Source organism: Genypterus blacodes, unplaced genomic scaffold (genome assembly GCF_046128005.1).
Source record: "Genypterus blacodes isolate CSIRO-AG114 ecotype Tasmania unplaced genomic scaffold, CSIRO-AGI_Gbla_v1 ptg000107l_1, whole genome shotgun sequence".
NCBI classification, from domain to species: domain Eukaryota; kingdom Metazoa; phylum Chordata; class Actinopteri; order Ophidiiformes; family Ophidiidae; genus Genypterus; species Genypterus blacodes.
The window spans coordinates 1,822,892-1,848,258 of record NW_027466911.1 but is presented as its reverse complement, the minus strand read 5'-3'; the positions used below and the strand labels follow the sequence as shown (position 1 = coordinate 1,848,258).

General features: G+C 45.7%; 2 protein-coding genes across 3 annotated transcripts; both read left to right on the top strand.

Moving 5' to 3' along the window:
- The first annotated feature begins 204 nt into the window (after nucleotides 1-204).
- On the top strand, nucleotides 205-5,784 carry zdhhc18a (zDHHC palmitoyltransferase 18a). Of its 2 annotated transcripts, XM_076160849.1 has the most exons (10): nucleotides 205-818; nucleotides 1,251-1,411; nucleotides 1,652-1,801; nucleotides 1,969-2,106; nucleotides 2,213-2,264; nucleotides 2,612-2,714; nucleotides 2,794-2,906; nucleotides 3,001-3,100; nucleotides 3,823-3,893; nucleotides 4,393-4,527. In XM_076160849.1, exons 1-9 carry the CDS (start codon nucleotides 586-588, stop codon nucleotides 3,862-3,864), a joined length of 1,092 nt encoding a protein of 363 aa, XP_076016964.1. In that variant the 5' UTR covers nucleotides 205-585; the 3' UTR covers nucleotides 3,865-3,893; nucleotides 4,393-4,527. The 2 variants fall into 2 exon arrangements, with proteins under 2 accessions (XP_076016964.1, XP_076016965.1); XM_076160850.1 differs by lacking the exon at nucleotides 3,823-3,893 and having other exon boundaries at nucleotides 4,393-5,784.
- A 10,399-nt stretch (nucleotides 5,785-16,183) lies between these two features.
- Nucleotides 16,184-21,123, top strand: tent5ba (terminal nucleotidyltransferase 5ba). Its single transcript, XM_076160873.1, has 2 exons — nucleotides 16,184-16,679; nucleotides 19,488-21,123. The coding sequence occupies exons 1-2, from the start codon at nucleotides 16,518-16,520 to the stop codon at nucleotides 20,514-20,516; spliced, it is 1,191 nt and encodes a 396-aa protein (XP_076016988.1). The 5' UTR covers nucleotides 16,184-16,517; the 3' UTR covers nucleotides 20,517-21,123.
- Nucleotides 21,124-25,367: the final 4,244 nt, after the last annotated feature.

The following is a 25,367-nucleotide window of genomic DNA, read 5'->3' as shown; positions in this document are numbered from 1 at the left end:
CAACAGGCTCTTATATCAAAGACATGTACAGTTACACGTGTGGTATTTGTCTTTCAGTTCAAACTCAAGGCTCCAGTTTGAAGGAGTTCAAATCTTCGCCGATCTACAAATCATATGCTTGCACATTGTAACTTGATATAGAGATCAGCGACGCGTCTTTGGTGGTGACGTCACAATCCACACCGCGACGCTGGTTGGCTGAGGGCTAAAGAAAAAGGAAATCTGAGCCCCGTCAAGCCACCGAGCCGAAGCCTGTTCGTTTATGTTTTTTTTAACATAAAATGGAGATATAACGTGGCAGGGGGCGAATATGGTTTCAGTTTAGACATTAAAGATGATTGTCGACGCCGTGTCCACTTCAGAAACCGACCGTCCAAATGTTGAGCGGAGAAGAATGTCCTTGCTGCTTCGCTAACAAGCTAGCGACCAGGATGGGAAACTGAACAAACCGCGGCCAGTGAACCAAGCGTCTCGGTGTACAATGGACGAATCTTAAAAAAGTATTATTTGTGGAAACGGTGGGGCGAAAGACATTTGTGCGGGCGTCGTTAACTACCTCTAAAGAGTATATGTCCTGTTTACACGATGAAGAACTGTGAGTACCAGCAGATCGACCCGCGAGCGCTGTCGGTGTCCCCGTCCTCCGCGCAGCCCCACACCGAGACTAAAGTCCAGCGGCCGCGGAGGAAATGGGAAGTGTTCCCCGGGAAGAACCGATTCTTCTGCGACGGGCGGGTCATCGTTGCCAGACAGTGCGGCATCCTCCCTCTGACGCTGGGCCTTATTGTTGTCACCTGCGGCCTTTTCTTTGCATTCGAGTGAGTGGAGTTTTCCTCTTGTATGATAGCAACAGCACACAGGTCCGTGAATGCACCACGGTGTGTTTCCTGTTAAGGGAAGTCGCTTTGTGCTTTTGTTTTGTCTATTTTTATTGATACCAGGAAGTTAATGTGTACAGGAACGTTCAAGAAATATTTTCACATTGTTTAATGTGGAAAGTCATTTACAGCTTTATAAACGGACTTGAAGTTACAGGAAGTCATCAAAGTTCAGAGTAAGAATGAAGCAAATGTTTCAATGGTTAACAAGTTGGTTTGTCATCTTAAGAAAGCTGACAGAAAGGTAAGAGTTTAAAGTCCAAGTCTGAACGTTGAGAAGTTTATTTAGCGCCTCTTCTTTTGCTGCTCATTAATTCTGGTTTTCCAGAGGGTCCACAGTTGCTAGACCCAAACACTGCGTTTCTTCCACAGTTGCCCGTTCCTGGTTGAGCATCTGACCGTCTTCATCCCTGTGAGTGGTGCGGTGCTCTGTGGTTTTGTGCTTTTCTGCCTACTGCGAACCAGCTTGACAGATCCAGGCATCCTGCCCAGGGCCACTCCAGACGAAGCTGCAGACATAGAGAAGCAGATAGGTGAGGCATGGGACAGATGGGGTCAGGGAGCTTTGCCATATGGGGGAGGGGGGAGAATCACTGGGAAGTACATGTAGACCCACAGAGCAAGTTGGTGACCTAAGCTGATTCCTGTGTCTGTGTTCAAGAGTACAAAGGAAGGAAGCAGGAAGCATTCACTGTGTTACTGTGGCTCTCTACTTGCATTGTTTTGATCAGATGTGGATTAAAGTCTCTCCCTCTGCGCTTCTCTGTTTGAAGATAACTCAGGGTCGTCCACATACCGCCCCCCACCACGGACCAGGGAGATCCTCATCAACCAGCAGGTGGTGAAGCTCAAATACTGCTTCACCTGCAAAATGTTCCGCCCTCCTCGGACCTCCCACTGCAGTGTGTGTGACAACTGTGTGGGTAAGGAGGCGATGGCGTGTTCTCACTCATCACTGTAGAAATATGAAGGAAAATCAGTTTGTGGTTTTTAGGCGATCATTTGGGAACCTGAAACAAATGTCCTCTCATCCTTGTGTGTGTGTGTGTGTGTGTGTGTGTGTGTGTGTGTTGTGTTTCTTCCCACACAGAGCGTTTCGATCACCACTGCCCGTGGGTGGGGAACTGCGTGGGCAAACGCAACTACCGCTTCTTCTACAGCTTCATCATCTCCCTCTCCTTCCTGACGTCTTTCATATTCGGCTGCGTGGTCACACACATCACCCTGCGTAAGTTTCCCCACGCCACAAAGACAAACCAGCGTCTGCAGTATTTGTCTCTGTCGTATTAAAGATCGCCTGGTTGCCGTTTGTCCTTTCCCCCCCCCCCCTCCAGGAACTCAAGCAGGGAAAGGCCTCGTCCAAGCCATTCAGGAGAGCCCTGCCAGATATCCTTTACGAATGCTCACACACCCGGCCTGTTTACGAGGGAGAGGGTTTGTCTAAAGGCGGCGCAGTGTTGACGAGGCGTTTCCTGCAGCTCCTCAGCCTAAGTCCACACCTAATAGGATCAGCGTGTTAGCATCAGCAGAGTTAAAACAGGCGCCTTTGGGGCTCCAGATGCGATGATGTCACCAGCTCAGCAAGTAAACATTCTTTTACAGACAGTGAACGCAACATACAGGACGGAATGTGTTTGTATATTTTGTGTAGTTTTGACCCCTGAGACCCTGTACACACTGCCTCCTGCCTCACATGGATGGTTGGTTACTTGTGCCTTGACTGTCCTCTGTACCGTGGTGGAGTTGGTGATCTGTTTCTTCTCCATCTGGTCCATTCTGGGCCTCTCAGGCTTCCATACTTACCTTGTGGCCTCCAACCTCACAACAAATGAAGACGTAAGTTCCCACACCCTTCAGTCAGATTGATACTTGAGCTTTACGCTGAGCACTTCCTTCCTGTTGTAACGTCACACAGATAAAGGGCTCGTGGTCGAGTAAAAGAGGTGCGGAGGAGTCGGGGAACCCTTACACCCACAACAGCATCGCCACCAACTGCTGCGCCACCTTATGTGGCCCCATGCCGCCCAGGTCAGTAACACCCGGGCTCTAACGCCGTATCACTCTGCAGCTCTCTCTTCTTCTCTTGTTTTCCTAACCCCGCCTCTCCTCTGTCTCTTCCCAGTCTGATTGACAGAAGAGGCTTCCTTGCTCCAGATGAAGTCGCCTCTGCGGTTTCGGAGATCGAGCTGCCGCCATTCACAGCCAAGAGTGACAGACACATGGTAGGATGAAAAGGCTTACGGCCCCCCTGCTGAGTGCTGCCCCATCCCCCCCATCCCCCTGTCGCTCCTTTGTTCTCAGCCTGACCCCCCCCCTCCCAGTGTGAGGACAGTTGCACATTGGAGTCTCTGTGTGCAAAGGAGAGCAAATCAAGCCTATTTAACAAGTTTTGGGAGATATTTTTAATAATGAATATTTCTCTTCTACTGCTCTTTATGATTCAGAAAGTGAAAATGAATGAAAGTGGGCAGAAAAAGACTTATAGAAGCATTAAATGTCTGTGTTTGTGGTGCTTGTTGAGCTCCTGTGCTCAGTGTGAATCTTAAGTGTTGCACCTTTTATAAACATTTGTCCTGCACTTGGTGTGTGTGTGTGAGCTTGCATGTTGCGATGAAGCCGCACAGCCACAGAGAAATCGGTTATTCCACGTTACGGATTGGGATTCCACTTTGTTTTGGTTATGAGTTGTTGCTCTTCATCACCGTTCACTCATCCTGTGGTCTCAGAGGTCTGTGCCTTATTGCTTTTCATTTCCCTTAACAGACTCTTTGACTCTGATCCACTTTATTTTGTGTATTTCCATGTTAAATAAACATTTTTATATTTTAGCTTTTTGCTGGTTGATCCTTCCTCCTGGGCTGTGACTCCATGTTGTGGTCACTTTGTGTGTGTGTCTGATGTGTAACCTGGGCCGTGTTGTGCTGTATCCGCTCCACTCTGCTAGGAGGAGAACTGTCAGGACTTTGCTTTGTCCTGCACAGCCTGAACGCCTCGGCCACATGTAGACGCTCCACGGTAAGATCAGGGTCCGACGCCTGAGCCGCCACAGCTTCTCTGCTTCATCCTGCCACAACTTTAGCTCATCTTACAGCAACTTCATGTCTTCACTAACACATGGAATGCTGACTGGCTCTCTGGCTGTTAGGCTCAGTCACGCCTGGTTGCATGTTCCTCTACCATTCATCACTGTGTCTGATTGCTCCTCATTAACATTTGCTCACTCTGGTCTACATGTTGCTGCTGTCCGAACGCTGATCTTCCTCTTCATGGTGTTGTGTTTGCATGCGTTGGAGCTGCATTTCTCCTCTTATTGGACCCAGAATATGCAAGAAAAAGTAGACTGGAACAATCCTTTACTTTGGTTTGATTGTGTGTGTGTGTCTTGAGGCTTTCACTGCGGCTGAATTCCACACTAATCATTTAATCACTGTTTTCCAAAAGCATTTGTTCCCTCATGCAACTCATTCCTTCTCTTTCCTTCTCTTGACGGCTCTGTCTGCTTCTCTCCACACAGTGCACACAGAACACCAAGGACGTGCTGGAGAGGGTGGTGACCTCTGACCTCACCAGCCTGTGCCTCTGTGGCGGCACTGCACGGACCTCTCCTCCTTGTCTGGACCCTTCCAGCACCACAGAGTCCGACCCAGGTTCTCCGGCCGCCGCTTGTGCCCCGTTCAGCCGAAGCGGCGAGAGGGATTCCCTCCACACCGCCAACCCGGCCTTCCGTCTGGCTTCTCCCTCGCCGTCTCTTTACCGCGCCGCTCTGACTCCTGGTACTGACACCGATGTGGGTTTGATTCCTCTGCCCCTGAGCAAACCCGGTTAACCGTTTTAGAACAGAGCCATGGCGGGCTCGTCCCTCCGCAGCCATGGTATCTCAGGATGTCATTGTGACGAGTCGATCGTCTCCTGTTACTCTTATCAGCTTCACGTCTTACGTCTCCTCCCTCCAGGATGAAGAGTTAAACTTAGTAACAGTGGAAAGCACAACATAAAGATCTTTTAAACCTTTTATTAGCTTCCACACAACCTCAAGCCATAACACCAGAGGTGTGTGTGTGTGTGTGTGTGTGTGTGTGTGTGTGTGTGTGTGTGTGTGTGTGTGTGTGTGTGTGTGTGTGTGTGTGTGTGTGTGTGTGTGTGTGTGTGTGTGTGTGTGTGTGTGTGTGTGTGTGTGTGTGTGTGTGTGTGTGTGTGTGTGTGTGTGTGTGTGTGTGTGTGTGTGTGTGTGTGTGTGTGTGTGTGTGTGTGTGTGTGTGTCATCACCTGGGTTTACTTTCAACATGGACTCTCTTGATGGAGGACAGAGGCCAGATGTCCAGGTCGCTGCGTTCAGACAGACACCAGAGCTTTTGTGATTTATTTGAATGTTTGTGTATCTGTGTTTGCACGAGCTCTCACCTCCTTTTACTACTCGGTGCACGCACACACACGCGCAGTATAGTTCTTGTCCCAGGTGTATTGGCGCTTACAGCACAGGCTTAGTTGTATGTTGTTGTCTCTCCTGTGAGCTTCACTGACATGCAGGGCGAGCTGACATTTTAATTGCAGTGACCTTTGCCTGTTTTATGGCATGAAACTCGATCTTCCGGGGCTCGTTTAGTTTGTGAGTGTTAAGTGGCAGGAATGTGCCAGCAGAGGGCAGCGTGTGTCTAAGGATCGCTGTTTCTGTCCCGTGAACGCTGTTAGAAGAAAAGGCCTTGTAATGTTGTTTTTTTTTAATAATGTAATTGACCGTTGAAACAATCTGTGTGTGGGTTGTGTCTTAGTGGGTCCAGTGATCCGTCAGCTTCAGCACCTGGAGAGTTAGTGTGCGAGTCCAAGCAGCGCTGGTCTCAACACTTCTCATTTTCTAGAAAGTAACAGTGGACCTGTGACATTTAGTCAATAAAGAATCTGTTTTCTTCACTTTGTTGGTCTTTTCTTTCTTTCAAAAGATTTTTCCATTCATAACTAACATACCATAACACAAATTACACGACATATCTGTGTGTTTAGTTTAGACAAAGTCCAGTGACCTCAAGCAGCCTGGTGCTATAAACCAAAGTGGCATGTAGAGTTTAGAGGAGCGACAGTCGAGTTCACCTTGTGCTGGTTATCCTGACGGCTCCCTCATGGAAACAATGAAGAGACGCATGTTGACCACATGTGCTCAGAAAGGCAAACATCCATAAATTAAAGCGTCTGTGCGTCTGTGTGAGGCGTTCACAGCCACTGATAAAAAAACCAAACCTGCACTGACAGAGGGCCGGGGAGCTGAAATGTCCATAATAAGGCGCAATAAAGGGCTGATTGTGTTAAACGGCACCGTTGGGTCAATCGGGAGAAGGTGCTTGTGTTAGCTAATATACTGTTATGTCAGGTTCATAAGTCTGATTGCACAAAGATAAAAGATTTTGTAAGGAGGGATAAGACTGATAATCCTGCCACTCCGTCCACACCTTCTACAGCCAGGCTGAGAGGAGGGAAACGGCTGCATAAACGACTCAATGTCGTCTCTCAGAGGAGTTTAAACAGACTTTTGCTGGTGACATATTGATGCAGTTTGAGGTGGATTTGTTGTTGTCATTGTTGAAATTGCAAATTGAGGAAGAGCAGCCAGTGAGAAGTAAGGAGGCTGCCTGCATGTTGCTTTGAAAGAAGGAGAAGAAGAAAGGGAGCAGCATCTCTAGTGAAACGCTGCGTTCAGGCTCACCAACATCACTTTGGGCTGCGAGCACGTGGCCGAGCTTTATCTTCGCTTCATGTCCATGTGCCAAAGCTGTATATTGTCCTCTTCATGTATTCTTAGTTGACGTATGAGAACCTCAAAATACCAATCTACCACTGATCCAAAGGTTTGTGTGTGAGGAACGTCAGAGCAGCAGCCTGTGTGTCTTAACCTAACATTAACCAGATGTGTGTGTGTGTGTGTGTCTGTTCGGGGTGTGTGTGTGTGTGTGTGTGTGTGCTGCATTCTGACCCAAGCCGTCCATCAACTCAGCAGTAAATAACCTGTAAAATAATAAGAATCTCAATACGGGTTGGTATGTCGTCCATAAACGTTGCCAGTGAAGGCATCGTCTCATCTGTGTGTTCTCCTGGCTGGCTGCAGGTGATGGTTTGCTTGGCGGAGTGTATCCTCCTTGTTAAACCCGACTGGTCCTCAGACTGACGAGGCCACCCAGTCAGTGTGGGTGAGCGGCCTGCTTTAGTCCCGACCTTTCACAATAAATGATGGATTTCTCTGAGCCAAGAAGTCCCTTTCTATTCCAGCAGGGTTGGGGAAAGAGACTTGGTGCATTGATTTTTCTGAGGCAAACTCAGAGTATTGGGAAGGGTCGGTTTTTTGTTGGGACTAAACGTAAACAAACAAACAAACAAACAATGAATCAAAAGTATTCATGTTTGTTGTGTGTGTTTGGACTGCCAGACTGAACTTTAGATCTCTCCTCATCATTTGTCCTTACAGCCACCGGGAGGTCCTTGTGTTCCAGAAGAGGGCTTGGATCAGACAGAAACATGTTTCAGTACGATCACACACAATCAGCTGAGACCTGTGTGGCACTTTTACTCGCCTGAGACTTTTCCCTTTCCTTAGAATCACAGAGGAACAAACAGTCAACAGCTCTTTCACTTCAAACTAATAAATTCCACCTATTCAAAGAAACAATCCCCCACCGTGTCCTCCCAGCTGTCCTCCGCTCTGTGAATCACCGGGGCTGGCTTCCTCCTCGGCTGAGACGCTTTGGGCCTGCGGTCATGTGTGTGCGGGAGTGTGTCACACTCTCACAAGTCTTTTCCTCATCACCGCCCCGGCCTCACCGGAGCAGAACTCAAGTACCCCCCCCAGATGACTCAGAGTCATGGCTGCTGTCACCGTCATTGCCATGGTTTGAGGAGCTACAGCGAGTCTCTGTGCTGAGCAGAGGAGCTGGATATAATTAACCTGCACTGAGCAGAACCAAGCAGCTGCCAGCCGGCTGCAGCTGCCAGCATATTTTGCTGCGACTGCCAGAGACGCATGAAGCAGCTGAAGCGTGTGGGTTGCATGCTGGTTAAGAACTTCAATCCTTAATGTTGAACTGTTACACAATCAAATCTCTCCGTTGTTGTGTTTACGTTGATATTCCTGAAAGTGGATAGAATGCTGAGAAAATCCCTTTACACTGAATATGAAAGCTTAACGTGAACGCCAACAGTTTTATTTTATAGCATGGAGGAAATAACATCTAAACTAGTTACTTACATGTTTGTGTGGAAGTTAGAGTATCTAGGAGATGATTAATCTTCCCTCAGCAGGTGTGTGTAATCTGTAGAATGGACCCTTATGCATCCATGTTGACGTTACACACAACACAGTCAAAGATGAATGTATGTATAATAGAGCTTTGTTATGTTATAATGACAGTAACGCCTGTAAAATCAATTTGCTGAGGGTAGATATCTTCCTCACCGCACCCTGAATTGGCACAACACACACACACACACAGATGCTTCACCTGAGCTGACATGTGAAGGCACCTGGATGTTATGCTGGCATGGCAACATCTGAACAATGCAGATGTGCTTTCTGAGGCAGCGGCGGACATATTTATATCTCATTTGAGCTTATATCTTCACGTTCAGACGTTTGACGTGTTCCATAGTTCAGTCTACAGATTATGGACCTGTTGAGTGAAGACCAAATATCTCCAAACTGCTCCAAACTACAGAAAACAATGCCAGTGACTTTGGATGTGAAATAGTGGAAATTTGCTGCTGGTACATTACAATGCTGAAGAACATAACCAGAAAAAACGTGTGTGTGTGTGTGTGTGTGTGTGTCGCATCAGTGCGTTGCTTATCCACGTGTTTGCGTGGGTGTAACACTGGTGGATTTAATTATCTGTGTGTGAATGTGTGTGTGTGTGTGTGTGTGTGTGTGTGTGTGTGTGGAGGGTTTGGACACAGTGGCTTGCAGCAGCACATGTGTGAAGCCCGCAAAGCCTTTCCTTACTTACAGCTTATGCTTGATCACTTCAGAGTTATTCAATGTCGTCTTTGTGTGTTTGGTTTCAGGATGCATGCAGTTTGCTCAGACATCGGGTCAGTCAGTGTGTGTGTGAGTGTGTGCATGTGTGTGGACTTTACTGCACCCAGGGTTATCTTGGGTGGTGGTGGTCAGTAAGGATTATTATTGATTATTGGGTCTTTGACTGGGCTGCGACTGAATCCTACACACACACACACACACGCACGCAACAACAGCAGCTATTACTGTTGCCATGTTACGCAATGAAGTCTTCACCATCTTGATTAGAATCACCTATCTGCTTGTTAATCACAAAATTCATTTCCATTTGACCATATCAGCGACTTTGAAGGAAAGCGTTTGTTCTGTGTTTTCTCCGTCGGCGCACAGATTAGATACGTGAAGGCAGAAAGACCTGAGATATCCCTCATTCTCTGAGTGGAAAAACATTGGCTCCATGTTGGTGGAAAGCTGACATAGTGCCATGGAGTAGGGCAGCACAGGGTCAATCCTTATCTCCTCGCCCGCTCAGCGTGGCTGTTTGATATGAGCTCAATCAAGCTTCCATATAGTGGCCCTGCTGCTGACAGCTCCTATTAATAATATTGAAGCTGAGCCGCCAGCACATAACTCATCACAGCTTCATCCTCTCACTCGCCAGGCGGCCTCTTCAAACCTGGCAACCCCAAATATTCTCTTAATGGGTTGAATTTATCGTCTGTTATTTTTATCTTTAGCTTTCAGAATGTGATTCCCTCAGAAGAAGAGAATGTTTGTGTCTCCATTCATTTTATAATATTAGAATATTTTCTGGGGGGATTTGTATTGGATTTTTGTTGTCATGCACCTTTAATCTCTGATCGACTCAGGTAGATGTTCCATTTAAATCAACTTACATTTGTTTAAGAGCGGAGGTAGTAAATTCACTTTGACAATCAGGTTATGTAGCTGTGGTGGTTGCGCAATAGTGAGGCCGCTGACCTGCAGGCTGCAGCCCATGACCCCGGGTTATGTAGCAGAGAGAGAGAGAGAGAGAGAGAGAGAAAGAGAGAGAGAGAGAGGGGCCTGCTGCTCTATAGAGGAGGTGAGACAAGGTGACTAGGACAGACAGGTGAGGATGCTGTCTCACCCAAGGGACAAGACGGGACGTATTCCCAACTTACTCTCATGTTTTTGTTTGTGGGGTAAAAATGCAGCTTTGTTTCCTAGAATCATTCGACTCCTTACTGGATCAGTTTGGACATCTTCCAAGTATCTAGTGTTTGGTGTGATTGAGCCCCAAACTCAGCAGCAGCAGTGGAGTGAACTTTTCTCTTAAAGCATCCTGGGACATTATGTATAGAAATGGAAATATGTGAGAAAATGTGAGCCAAAGTGTTCCTGTAATGAAATCTGAAGGATACATGAGATGCTGCTGCTCTTTGAGTGAAGTGTAAGAGTGTATGAGTGTACTGACAGGGATATCGGCTAAATGTCTGAAAAATATATGTTCACGGTCAAAAAAGGAGAAAGTGAGTAAAAGCAAAGAATGAGAAAGAAGAGAGGCTCTAACACACGACCCTCCGTGTGTGTGTGTGTGTGTGTGTGTGTGTGTAACATGCCTGTTTCCCCACATGCCTTCATTTGCATTCATCTCACATCAATCACAAACAACAGCGAACACGCCACGCTTGTTTTTGTTGGAGAGATTATCCTGTTATCAATATTATCAAACAGACACAAACATGAGCCGAGCTGTCAATCATTCCTGATAGATTTATGAATTTATGAATGTGTACTTTGTGCTTTTGATAGCTTGAAAGAATATGTCGCTCTCTGAAAATCCAGCTGGCTCCTTTTTTTTTTTCACCCTCGGCATGATGGGAAATCTCTTTCTGCACCGATGGCTCTGAGTCTTCAGCAGGAGGATTTATGAGGCCTGGACGCTGATCTGAGGGCCCGGCTGCTCCTCGGCTCTGCTCTCACTTCAACAAAGACTTAACCTGAGAGAAAGTTTGGCTGAAACGCAGCTTGAGCCTGACTGTGCTGTGTAATCGCCACATTAACAAACACACACACACACACACACACACACACACACACACACACACACACACACACACACACAGTGCCACTGCTGCGGGGCATCAGAAGCTTAATTCTAGCTGATAGACAGAACTGGTCACCAATGTGTTATGGTCTTTATCACCCCACCCACCCTTTCCACACACACACACACACACACACGCACACACGCACACACACGCACGCACACGCACAAGCACACGCACACGCACAACCGCACGCGCGCTCACACACACACACACACACACACACACACACACACACACACACACACACACAAACACACACACACAGACTTGGTCTCGTCCCTTCTGGACGGCGGTGAGGTGATTTCTGGGAATGAAATCAGAGCTGGCTGCTAAATAGGGGTCCCCCCCCCGTCCCGTTCACTTCTGGTAAATGCTCCAGAGGGTGGACAGGCTTGTTGCCCCCCCGCCCCCCCACACACTCTTAATATGCAGCGGCTGCACTCTGCACATGTGTTATTCACATGTTATGAGGTGACAGGAGCTAAATTACAGAACATGTTTATTTTACAGGCTTTTTAAAGGCGACATTTGCTGACTGGGATATATTCCACACTTTAATGTGCCCTCCACCTCTCTGCAGTGGTTTCACTTTAATCAGGCGGGAAATCAGACCAGAACCAGAACCCACAGGGAGCCATGTGTGCATCCACAACACGGCCGCCGATGTCAGGAACTGAGGAATGCTGCAGTCTCTCCCTTGGACCAAAGAAGATCATTTACATCACGGCTTCTGAACTATTTCTTTTCCTGTCCGATCGGGAGAAGGGGGGAGAGTTGGGGTAATTGCATAACATCATTTAAGCTCCAGTTACAGAGGCGATCCATGTTGGGGCATCGCAGACACACAGAAGGGGGTGGGAGTGTTTTATTACGGCGGTCGTGCATTCCTTTCCTCCACACGTCCTGCATAACAAGATGTAAGTCACAGGGGGATCCATGTGCTCAGCTCGGGGCTCAGGGGGGGCGGGGGGGCTAGGGGGTACGAGGGGGGACAAGAACATGGAATCATGTCCACATATACCTGACGTGACCTGACATCAATCATAGGAGAAATACAGATTTTACTTGGTTTGAATATTGGGTTTGGAATTGATCCACGAGCTCATACATCACTTTCTGCTCTCCTTTTCTGTTCTCTGTGTACAATGTCAGCAACTTTAAACAAAACTTCAATATGTGTTTTCTTTAGACTTTAAAAAAGTGCTCATGCAGTAAAGTCTTACATAACGCACACACTAACATATTGTTTGACCTTTGAGCTGTAATCTCTAGAAAGCTCCCGTATGAACGATTTCAAACCCGACTAGAGGGAACAACTTTATCACTGAGTCAGTGTGTGTGTAACATACACACAGAGCCAAGGCTGCTGAGTGTGTATTGCAAAGTACACACCAGGTAAACTGACAAACAGTAGCATGCGTCCGCTCTTCTTCTCTTTCATCTGAGCTCGGCTTCACAGTGCAGGTGTCAACACAGCACAGAGAGGATGTAGGATGTATGTTGCCACTTCAAGCCAAAGTGTGTTTTGGCGTGTTAGTTTTTTTCCACACACACACACACACAGGTTTGTTCAGCCGAGCCCTACTCTAATCAATCAAGCAGAGAGCGTGCGGGGTCTGACGTCAGCAGCGCGGCCGCTTGCGTAACTCTGTTCCGTTGTCACATAGATTTGTTGTCTGCAGCAAATCTCGAAAAAAGCAAAGCGGTCTCTTATCACCGTATTCTCTCTATCGCAGTTCGGCCCTGATGTCAACTCAACCAGGTTAAGCTAACTGTCTCCCAGCAGGCGGCTCACCTGCTGCCAAAAAGGGGGGGGGGGGGGGGAATTCACCGTGACATCAAAACACAGATAAGATCAGCTGGCTCCGAGTTCACTGTGTCTGATAGAACCACAATAAAACCCTGGAACCAGTTTGTGGTGGAGTAGACTGCAGGCCGTATCGGTGTAATAGAAGCAGCTCCGTCACCATTCTGCTCCTACAGTAGTCTAATTATAGACAGGAGACTTGTTCTGACATGTTTGAATGCGCTGGCTGACGAATGGGGAGAATGATTTGAGGAAATAGTAAAGATAGATGAGAGTGTGTAAAAAGGACATGTTATCTGTCTTCATGCAGGGCCTCGGCGTGACAGCTCACTATTTGCTGTGTGGTAACAATGCTTTAACAGCGCGGTGACGTCTGACGATGAGCCTGTGTGCCTGAGAGAAGCTTGTTCCACCGGATTGTTCCTCTTCTCCTTCTTGTTGCGTAGTAGAGACTGATCAGGAAATAATGACGACCTGTGTTTGTGTTTGTGTTCCTTTAGCGTCCGTGTTCCCTGCTGCGGATTAGATGCTTTTACCTGCATCATTTATTTAAGGTGTGATCAAACACTGGCTATCTCACCCCGCCTACTAGACTCACAGTCAAAGTTGTCATGGTTCCTCCAGGATGTAGAATAAAGGATCCTACTGTATTGACCTAAGCTCAGAGAAAGAGGAAAAGATCATTCGGTGAAGCAATCACACGTCTCTCTGATCATCAAACGCTTCATTCTATGGCCAAGTCTAGTTTTCTAATAATGACTGAATATTTGAAAACCAGCCGCTCATCAAGCCAACATGTAGGCCAGTGTTTGCTTATCTGCTTTATGGGAGCTGACAGCAACTAGCTACTAACCAGCATCTCCTTCTTGGTGTAATACAGCAGGGACGTGTGTCAGATCTCGACCTCATCAGGCTGAAAGACTTCATATTCATTCTGTTTTTGTCAGCAGAAGGTTGAAATTAAATTAAAATTGGTATACTGCTTGAAATGTTTATTAATTTGGTAAGCAGCGATGTAATAAGTGGGATAATGTGTTGTCAGGGTGATAATTGTAGATTAAACTTGTGTGAATCATGTTGGCGATACATGACGTCTGAGTTTATTCCACTTTAATCTGACAATATGTTATCCCAAACGTATTATTTACTGAAATGTGTATCCTGATATGTTGTTGTTCCACTGGCTGTGGTGACATCATCATCAGCCTCTGACTGACTCCGTGCGACACACAGGCTTTGGACTATGAGGGAACCTGAGAATGTCAAGTGGCCTGACATTTATCTGCCTTTATTGTTCTCTCATCCCAAGTGTTTCACATTCAGGTAAACGCCGGCTTTGCTCCCAGGATGCACAGCTGCCACACAGCTTTTTATTTATAGTCTGATGACGCATGTATTTCACATTGGCACCTGGCAGGACCTCAGCTGGAGACGCCTCTGCCCAGCTGCCCGACAACCCTAGATGCTGTTGCCACGGGAACAGGATTATGTTGACATCACAGGATTTGAAATGGTCTTCCATGGAGACGGAATCCATGTTCCACCCACGACCTGACCTCCCTGAGGCCTGTGAACGGTTCAGAGGCCACCATGTTGTAGACAAAACACACACACACACTCACACACACACACCTATAGAGTGAGTGAGTGAGTGAGTGAGTGAGTGAGTGAGTGAGTGAGCGAGTGAGTGAGCGAGCGAGTGACTGACTGACTGACTGACTGACTGAGTGAGTGAGTGAGCGAGTGAGCATGTGAGTGAGCATGTGAGTGAGCATGTGAGTGAGCGTGTGAGTGAGCGAGTGAGTGAGTGAGTGAGTGAGTGAGTGAGTGAGTGAGTGAGCTAGAGAGTGCGGTTGTTTCCATCTGTCTGTCTGAGTTTTATGGCTGCATCACTAAAAACTCACTCAGGTCAATCATGAAATGAACTTTACTCTATTGTAAATATTTTACAGGAGCATTAAAATGCTGTGTTGACAGATTTGAGCGCTGAGGGGTTAAGAAGTCGCCTGTTTGCTTCAGTTTATCAGCTCACTGTCAGGGAAAGGGAACTGCTATGTTTTAGTAGATGTAGTTCATTTAAAAGTCACACATTGACATGAATCTTCTGTTATGTGACTTTGCAGCTGTGTTTTCATGCCTCCGTGTGTATAAACCTGAAGCACAGGGAAGACTAACGCCTGTCAATGCACCATCCTGACCAGCTGAAGTAAATATAACAGATGGATGGATGATATGTTCCCCTCTCACTATAATGTTAAAGTAAACCTCTAATGGACCAGAATATGATATGAAAAGCTGACAAATGCAGGAATTCCTTAATATTTGCACTGCCTTGTTTGAAGAAATACAGATAAGTACGCATGGTGGAAATAAAAGGGTAATCAGGTATTTGAAAAGGTAAATGGAAAGATGAAAGGGTATCACAGGTTATCTGAGTCTATTCATGAAACGCTGCACAATCAGCAGCACTCTGAATAAGAGAAGGTGCCTGTGTGTGGAGGCCTTCACTTTCCATTGGTTAAGTTAACAAGTCTCCACTTTACACTTGGCTATCTATTAAATGTGATAAGGAGCGATTAAAATATATGATTAACAAGCAAACTTTTACAGTTTCAATAGCCCACTATCATAGTTTGGATACTAACAGGCTGGCAATGTGCAAACACATGTCAATGAAGGATATTAGGTGGTGTGTTTAATAACAGGATGCACAAAATGGCTGCAAATAATCTCTTATATTTCCTATTTCAAGATTTTTACTAAGCCAAAAACATTATATTGGTGTTTTAGTGTTTTAGATTTAAGCAAACTGGTCTTGGTACTGTGACTGTGAAGTTTTTTTGGGTAATCTAAGAAACATGAGAGTCATTAAATCACCCTGCAGCAAGGCATTCCTCCCGCATCGGAAAAGCGTAATTAGAGCAATCTTATTTTTATTTGATCAGCTGGTGCATAAATGATATAACTGAACGCAGGAAGTCAATCTTTCCAGGGTCAATATAAGATAAGTGGCTAACCTGACATCTGCGATCATTTCATTCACCAGAACTGCAATTAATCATCACAAGTTTCTACTTTGAGTGCATTTGAGGCTATTGGCATCAACAAAAAAATACAATTTGTGTCAGTAAATAATGAAAATCAGACATTATAGTGCAATTGCGTCACAGTCTTTCATTGTCTTTCATTGAATTTATCAGATTTGTTTTTTATTCAAGCCCTAACCCTAACCCTAACCACAGGAAACAGGAGGTTGAGATCTGTGCTTCTGTAATGTGAACGAGGCCTCAGGACCCCTGTAGATGTTGGAGTAGAGGGCTGGTGGGGGCGTGCAGAGGAGAAGCCCTGACACGGTGGGCGGGGCGAGTGGGCGGGGCTTGAGACTTTCCCTGAGGGCTGCGCGTCCGTAATCAGTGACCAAATAGAGCAGCCAATCAGAGGCGCCATGCTAATGAGCAGCCTTTAAACCATCTGGACCTTCCTTATGAATCGGTTCTTTGCAGGCTGACCGGATATAACGGCGCACACTTTGGAAACTGCTGATCCCACTCAAGCCTCCGCACTTCACAATCCAACTCCAACTTCCCAGGCGACCATCTGAAGCTTCCACTCGCTCCATTCTGCCGCTGACAGCTGGAACTCGCAGGATTTGGGACAGAGATATTCGGAGCTGATTGATCGGTTCTTGGACGAGCAGCTGACTCAGATCGCGCTGGTTTCATTTCTTCGGGGGGGTTCACAGTTTCATGGCCATGTCTTGCAGTGATGCGTCGGATCAGAGCCGGCGGTTCAGCGTGCTGTCTTGGGATCAGGTGCAGCGCTTGGACTCGATCCTGGGGGAGGCTGTGCCCATCCACGGCCGAGGGAACTTCCCTACTCTGTCCGTGCAGCCCCGGCACATTGTTCAGGTACACACACACACATTCAAACACACACATCACACAAGTTAAAGCAGGAGAATATCGCACTTTATATGTCATAGGTTTCTATATGAATGTAGCAGTTTTCTTGATGGTAGCTGAAGAGTTAAATCCTGTAATTAAATAGTTCTTTATTTGGTTCCGACTCCCTGGAAACTCATCAAGGACCCCTGGTGGCCCCTAGAACTCCACTGAGAGTATAGAAGTGATTACATAGAGCAGCATTCCTTCCCTCAGCATGAACCTGCCCAGCATATAGACTCCATGCCGGTCCATATAAGATGGATTCCTGTATTCCTCATATTTGGGATGTAGACTTTGGACTCTTGTCACAGTTTCCCTCGTGCTGCCGTTCATTCCTCTCCAAATGTTCTACTCTTCCGTTGTATAAAGTTACACCTATATACTCTTGCTGATAATGGTTGAACTATCTGTAATTTGAATACATTTCCATTCAAGCAAACAATATAGAAATGAATGGACTTAAACATGTCTCGTCACATTGCCGTTCCAGACTGGACTGAAGGGGGAAAGAGCCTTTGAAATGCTCTGGTTTGACTTCAAATGTATTTTACAGTCACATGAATTCCTGCCACATTTCCACCCTCATGCATTATTGCTGGATCGCATTTCTCTTTCCCTGTGGTGTTCAGGAGATGCAGCTAGGCACTTAAGTGCAAAGCAAATGCGAACACATCCAATTTAATATGAAAGTAAAGATCACTCATTCTGTTGGCGTATACCTTTACACCCCTTTCATTTCCCAGCATACAGTGTATACAGTATATATTCCAGATGAGAGAAACAAGCCCAGACTTCATGCTTGTGGTCGTGGAAGATGAATGCTCCATTGAGTGAGTGCGAGGCTTAAATGTAGGTTGCAGCCTCTCGTATGGAAGATGACTCCAGTTTACCCAGGATTTCGAGAAACCCTGTATAATTTTACCAACATTTGCCATCTGTCACATAGATTCATTTGGTGAGTTGCTGAATAGGCAAAGACGCACTTCACTTCTGTTGAACATGAATGAGTACACCTGAAGAGGAAACTCCCTGTAGGTCTAAAGTATGCCATAGTTTTTTGTTTTTTTGTTATCAGGCCTCTTCTGGTCCCGGCTGAGAGTTTGGACTTTTGTCCCGTCACAGCATAACAGAGAATATTGAAGGAAGGCTCAGATAAAAAAGACCATTAACTCCACCACAGCAGCACAGCACTCTAGAGTCCAAGGAGTCGCCTGTAACCGTAGATCTGAGATAACAATACCCTGTGGCCTTAATTGCTTCACAGCTCAGAGCTGTGGCCTATTTCACAGCCCATGAGCAAGTCGGCCTCAACTATACAACCCTATGCCCCCACAACCCCCCCTCCCCCACTCACCTAACACAAGTCTGATTTTTAGCTTGTTAGTGGGGAACAAGCGAGACTGTGGACACCAGGCGCGACACTGATTGGTCTCTGGCAGGATTTGGAGAGGCACAAGAAGACATAGACCTGGTTTTAGTCTGAAGATGGAGTAAAGTAAATGTGTTTGACCACAACACAAACAAAACAACAACTTGGTGATATCGTTGTTGCATTTGATTGGAATTTGGACTCAGTCAGAGAATGTTCACAGCAATGCTACTGCCAAGTTGGGCTTATCATGATTTTGTTCTCCAACCTCTTGAGTCAGAGGTGTTGATGTGTCTTCAGATGTTTGTTTGTCTGCGGCCTGACCCACTACGTATAAATAGAGCCAACATGTTATCTGATCACCATGGGAGAGAGAGTTAATAACCCTCAAACACTAATCTGACGGGCCAGTAGGTGTGTGTGTGTGTGTGTGTGTGTGTGTGTGTGTGTGTGTGTGTGTGTGTGTGTGTGTGTGTGTGTGTGTGTGTGTGTGTGTGTGTGTGTGTGTGTGTGTGTGTGTGTGTGTGTGTGTGTGTGTGTGTGTGTGTGTGTGTGTGTGTGTGTGTGTGTGTGTGTGTGTGTGTGTGTGTGTGTGTGTGTGTGTGTGTGTGTGTGTGTGTGTGTGTGTGTGTGTGTGTGTGTGTGTGTGTGTGTGTGTGTGTGTGTGTGTGTGTGTGTGTGTGTGTGTGTGTGGCTGCTCCATGAATCAACTTTGCCTCACGTCCACTTAGTGATTTAATATGACAAGCTTAAAGAATAGCTTGGCCCATATAACACTGCAGTTCCAGCTTGTGTTACATGCTGCTTAGTTGTACCATTCAGACACTGATCACTTCCAAATGTTATATGAACAATACATTTCTTATATCACAAACAGCAATGTGGATGATTAATTCCCCCTAGGAAATGCTCTGAATGCGTGTCTTTGTCCTGTTTGGGTGTTTGGACATGTTCTTAGCAGTGCTGTTGCTATGTCCTGCCCAGCTGTAGATGCTCACGTTGCAGCACTGAGGCAAAACGCCGCATTTCACAGGTCATCGGTACAGAGGAGAGGAAACGCTGCTGAACCTCGGCGACCTTGTGATGGTCATTGTGGGGCAGAGACTCTGTGTCTTCACTCTCGCTCTCTCTCTTGTTCAAACGCTTATCTTATCACTGTTTCTATGGCAGGATAAGACAATCTGACCTGCAGATGGAGGGGCACAGTTGCATCGCTGCTGCTTTCTGTTTAGAGTCATTCAGAGCAAGCTGATAGTGATGGGATGGACTTTTGGGAGCAGAAGTATCGATCTCATCTTCGCCAAATATTGGCTTGCGTATTTGTGTTTTTCAATTGAAGACATTGCAGATATTCATGTCTACATTGACTGACGGGTTGCATCTCTTATCTCATCCCTGTCTAGGTGGTGCGTGCGAGGCTGGCAGAAAGGGGCGTGTGTGTCAAGGATGTGAGGCTGAATGGCTCTGCGGCCAGCCATGTGCTCCACCAGGACACCGGATTGGGCTACAAGGACCTTGACCTGATCTTTGGTGTTTCTCTGAAAGACGACCAGGCCTTCCGTCTGGTGAAGGATGTTGTGCTGGATTGCCTGTTGGACTTCTTGCCTGATGGGGTCTGTAAGGAGCGCATCACCGCACTGACCCTCAAAGAGGCCTACATACAGAAACTGGTGAAAGTCTGCAATGACACAGACCGCTGGAGCCTCATCTCACTGTCCAACAACACAGGCAAGAATGTGGAGCTAAAATTTGTGGACTCTTTAAGGCGGCAGTTTGAATTCAGCGTGGACTCCTTCCAGATTTGCCTCGATTCTCTTCTCTTATTTGACCGCTGCTCAGAGACCCCAATGTCCGAGAGCTTTCACCCCACCGTTCTTGGAGAAAGTGTGTATGGGGACTTCCAGGAGGCCATGGACCACCTGTGTCACAGGACAATAGCTACACGCAGCCCAGAAGAAATCAGAGGGGGCGGCTTACTGAAGTACTGCCACCTGCGGGTGCGAGGGTTCCGACCCTCTTCAGAGTCGGACATGAAGCAGATGCAGCGCTACATGTGCTCGCGCTTCTTCATTGACTTCCCTGACATAGGGGAGCAGCAGAGGAAACTGGAGGCCTACCTCCAAAACCACTTTACTGGGATGGAGCACAAACGCTACGAGTGCCTGATGACTCTGCACGAGGTAGTGAACGAAAGCACCGTGTGTCTGATGGGCCACGAGCGACGCCAGACTCTCAGCCTCATCTCCATGCTGGCTCTGAGGGTGCTGGCTGAGCAGAACGCCATCCCCACGGTAACAAATGTCACGTGTTACTACCAGCCAGCTCCGTACGTACAGGACATCAACTTCAGTAATTACTATATTGCACACGTGCAGCCGCCACAGGTGTCGCCGTGCAGTAATAGCTATCAAACATGGCTGCCCTGTAGCTGAATCAGTCAGCTCGTCTCCAGGGCGCCGGCGGAGCTCTTCCTCTTCTCACCCTCATGTGATTGAAGGAGGTTTCAGAGTGGAACCGTTGCTCTTCATCTCTCAAAGGAAGAGGACTGAAAAGAACTGAAAACACACAAAAAAATACAAACCGACGTTTGCCAAATGTGACTTGACTTAAACAATCCTGTACTGCTGTACATCTGATTTGAGCCGACACATCTATTTTTCTCACTTTTTTTCTCTTGTAAAACATCTATAAGATTGCTGGTCATTTCTGAGATGAAGCGATAGTTATATCTTTAAGTATTAAAAAGTCTTTATGAAGCTTTATACATGTCAAATAAAAAAAAAGCATTTTTGAGGAAACAAACGTTGAAGCTGGTAATATTTTCATACACTGGCTTCACTTGAGTTATGTTTTGTTTTATAATTACAGACAGGACCAAAGATGTGTTTGTTATTCAGAAGGGAATGTTGTTATAATTCCAAGTGCCTAAAGCGAACCATGAAATGACATCTGTAAAGTGAGAATTGTGCTTTCAGTGTTTTCTAGATTACTCCATATCTCTTTGCAGAAACAAAAGCATTCATTTTTGTGAGATTAAAAAAAGAAAAGAAAATTCAACTTTTTGTATTGTGGTTATTTTTGCTTCTTCCTAATGCTCATAATATAATGAGACTTGAGGTGGATGGATGATTGGGAGTTTGTATGTCTATGGACTTGATAAGCTGATGACTGAATGACAGCTCATTTCCAGTAACTAGAGCAATTGAAATGCATATACTGTCGGTTGGAGTGAGTTGCATTTGTTAAACTGGGGCCGAGGATCCATTACGATCTGAGGACATGAACCATAAGGGGGCTTTTCTAAAGCACAATGGCCTCTCTCTCCTCTGTGATACTAAAGCTTCTAACAAAGACCGGCCTGTTCTCCCACCCATGTTACCAGTGGAAACCCAGCCCTGTTTGCTTGACTGATACCATATCCATGTTATTTTTGTCCGAGTGAAAATCGAATCTTTAGATGCACAGCTACAACAGCTAAAAGATGGACATGGAGGAAATGAAACAAGATAGACTTGGCCTTTGGCTCTGCTGGTCTCATTTGTTACTTACATCAGCTGTGCACATCAATAAATACAGTTTAATTTGTAGGCCATCATTATGCTATAATGACAGTAACACCTTGTGAAATAAAGTCCTGCACGTATATTTCCACAACTTTCTCTCATTCTCTCCTCACGTTATGAGGCGACATTGGCGTAAGCTGCAAACTGGTGATCTGGAAGCTCTAATAGGAAAGCAATCCGTGTTGTTTCAGTATAAAATGTCATTGGAAAACTCCCCCTGAGGTTATGGCTAACATACTGTATTTATAACTACATACAGAGCTTTTAGAGGCTTTTTATCTGTGGATCATGTTCCCAGTGCCATTTTAATGCCCTATGGAACTGTGAAGATAACATCAGAATGCTACAACTTACAGAAAAACAATGTGAGTGACCGAGCTGAGCGGTAAAAGACTGTAAATCATTAGATTTAGTAAATTGGCCACAGTATTGCTTCAGCGTCAGTCTGGAGGATTCAATGCTATATTCACCTGGGGGGCCATGTGGGGGCTGAAACGTAATCGTCCCTCGTCGCCACGGGAACACGTAAACTACCTCTGAATCTACTATCAACAACGCACAGCAAAGAGCAGTTTGATCCCTGTTCGTCATTTGCAATGAAAAAGTTGCACATCAAGGCAGTTTGACTTCTTATACTCTTATTAAACTGTAAGAGAGAGTGAAAGACTCTCATTTGATTAAGGGGACATTACTGCCCCGCCCCATGATATTTATAGGAACTGCATCTTGTGGGTGTGTAGCATTACTTCTCCATGGTGCGAACAAATTCTTGCGCTGCGTTCAGATATATAATGTTGTACTATAGATTAATTTGTAATAGAGTTTCACGTACAGTAAGACAGGAAATTTTTCTACAAATCTTAACAAATCTTAATTCCCCATTATAAAGTACAAAATGAGCTAGATTGATACTGAACCAAGATACCGAACGTGCTAGCAGCTATCTAGCTAACTAGCTGTTAGTTAGCCGCCGTGCTGCACCGCCGGCAGCTAAAGTGAGCACAATGTTCACACGACCCCGGTGAAGCTGGCTGAGTGTGTTGCAGGCCGGGCTCATGCACACACACACGTCATGGCTGTCCATTCCTGAGATTCCGTAAACATAGGGCACAGTTTGTTGTTTGTTATGCCAAGGGAGCTTTGTGTATCAAGGGAACCTGGGACAGACGTATGAATCAAGTACAACAAGCAGAGCAGTGTCGGGGCTCATGGTTACGCCTCTAATCCTCTCATTTTCTGGTCTTGCCTCATATATGTGCGCTGGCTCAGATACGTTGAAGGCCTGAGTATCTTGAGTATGAGAAACTTAATGCTGCTATAGAAAAAACACTAAACACTCCCAGAATGTCCCTCAGGTAGTAGAATGCACAATCTGCTTTACTACCCATAATAATCCATCACGCTGCTTATTTTTTATTGTGCTGCTGTGACTTAAATGAGCCACAAACAAAAGCTTTAAAACGGCTTCAGTCGAGGCCTACAGGTGTGTGTGCAGGTGTGCGTGCAGGCGTGTGTACAGGTGTGTGTACAGGTGTGTGTAAAGCAAGCAAGTTCAACTCCATCATCATTGTCCTGTGTTCACTATATTAAAAAAAGTGATTGTGTTGCTTCAGAGAATTGAACTTTGAGGTGAATGGTTATTTTGAACTGAATAATTTGTAAGTAAACACAGTGGAAATGATTCCTTCCTGGTTCAAAGCGTATTTTACCATAGGAGTTCCCAAACTAACATCCTGGTAATCTGTCATGGTCATAGACTTGCTTGTGTTGGCACAATGTCCAAATGTTGCTCGGCTATGTGCGGCTGACAAGTAGTTCCTCTTGTGCTGTGTTTGTTTTGCAGGCAGATGTGAGGAGGTGAACATGCAGGGGTGTTTGTGTGTGTGTGTGTGTGTGTGTGTATGTGTGTGTTTATGTTCACAAATAGAGCTGAAGCACATGTGGAGCAATATGTTGAGGAGCTCTGTGTGCTGTGTAAAAACAGGAGCATTCAAGCCAAAAGGTCAATTGACTTTAAGGTCATTTGCTTCTTTTTATCAGTCTTTTATTTTGAAGGAATAATTAGAACATCAGCATAAATAAGAAAGTAAATGTTACCATGTACTGTTGATACAACTGACAATTAATTAGCTGGCTGATTTAAAGCAGTTTTATCAACTGTCATGGCTACATGATGAAGTAAGACTATGACCTGAGTGATAAGTCTAAATCATTCTTCCTTTGGGCTACAATTTGGAGCATATGTGTGTGGGCTTAGGTTCTGTGTGCTAATGTGTGTGTGTGTGTGTGTCTGTGAAAGCAGGGTGATGACAGGACAGAGACACGGTAATGACAGAGATTTAACAATTTCTTGCCACAACACATATCAAAAATACCCTGGACTGGTATCTGTGCTATTACGGCTCCTGAAAATGGGTTTATTCACTCAAGGGCGTGATTATGAAGTCCCTTCTCCTCCATCATGGCGGGGGAGTTTCTCCCTCAGTGCTTCTCTTTGGTGCATACTTTCTCTGCTGTGAGAGCCAAAGTTTTAAGGCTCCATGTAGATCATATTGACCTGAGTCAGGAGATGGAGATGTTTTAAATTAAGATGTACTCAGGGAGCACATGACTCTGTGGATGTGACATCATCCTGTGGGTGCAAAGGGGAAACACATGTTGTAGCTGGAGCAAGCTGACAGTGCAGATTCAGCTGGAGGAGATGTGATGAGATGTGTGTGCGCTGTGTTCCTGTAGCTGGGACGCATCGCTCTGATCTCTGATCTCAGATCTGTCGGTTCATCACGAGTTTGACGGTCTGGGGTGTTCAAACAACAACACTATAGCTCCAATGTGGATTTGTGCTTTATGATAAGAGGTCCAGCTTGTCGTAAAATGTTTGTAAATTGTAAAAAAATATGGTTTTGGATTGAATATTTTGAAGTTAAGGGGAAAAAATGGAATGGGGGAAAGCTGCAGCTTGTAAAAACACATTTGGTAGCTGTTAAAAAAACAAACAATTTTATGTCAAACATATCTAAAATAATAAATTTGTTTGAGTGACAAATGAGAATATTAGAATGACATTCAATGGAAAGTATTCAAAACTTTGATACGTTATATGTGAGTCTGAGTGTAAAATAGAGTCTGACAATCAAACCTTGAGGAAATTCAAGGATGAAATAAATGTTTTCTACACTAAAATATCAAAATTATTTTTTATTTTTTTTTATCCCCCTTTGATCAAAAACTCAAAGGGAGATTTGATTGTGATACAACCCAAACATCAACCATATAACAGAACTCAGACGCAGCTGGATGGACACTGGTTAGAACCAATGTTTGAATCACCAGACCACTGTCTGTGTCTGTGTGTGTGCGTGTGTGCCCATTTAGAGAGTGATGTCATGATGACCGGCTTGGAATATGCCAGAAAATGCCAATGCTGAGTATAGACACTGGCCTCACTGGTCAGGTGGTGGGTAGGGGAGGGGGGTAATGGGCGGAGTGGTCATATGTGTGTGTGTGTGTTAAGGTACCAAAATAGCTTGCAGGGGAGAAATAGAATCTGTTATTTCACTTCAGAGAGAAGGGAGTGTGGGGGTGTCACCACAGAATCCTGCCTGCTGCAGGAGAGAGAGAGAGAGAGAGAGAGAGAGAGAGAGAGAGAGAGAGAGGGAGGGAGAGAGAGAGAGAGTGGTAGACGGGGATAAAGGGAGAGAGAGAGAGAGAGAGAGAGAG

Excerpts from the sequence above, each read along its gene's own strand:
- zdhhc18a (XM_076160850.1), top strand. The coding sequence starts at position 586 with ATGAAGAACTGTGAGTACCAGCAGATCGACCCGCGAGCGCTGTCGGTG. Across the intron at positions 2,107-2,212 it reads GGTCACACACATCACCCTGC|GAACTCAAGCAGGGAAAGGC; the intron begins GTAAGTTTCCCC and ends CCCCCCCTCCAG. Across the intron at positions 3,101-4,392 it reads CCAAGAGTGACAGACACATG|TGCACACAGAACACCAAGGA; the intron begins GTAGGATGAAAA and ends CTCTCCACACAG.
- tent5ba (XM_076160873.1), top strand. The coding sequence starts at position 16,518 with ATGGCCATGTCTTGCAGTGATGCGTCGGATCAGAGCCGGCGGTTCAGC. Across the intron at positions 16,680-19,487 it reads AGCCCCGGCACATTGTTCAG|GTGGTGCGTGCGAGGCTGGC; the intron begins GTACACACACAC and ends ATCCCTGTCTAG.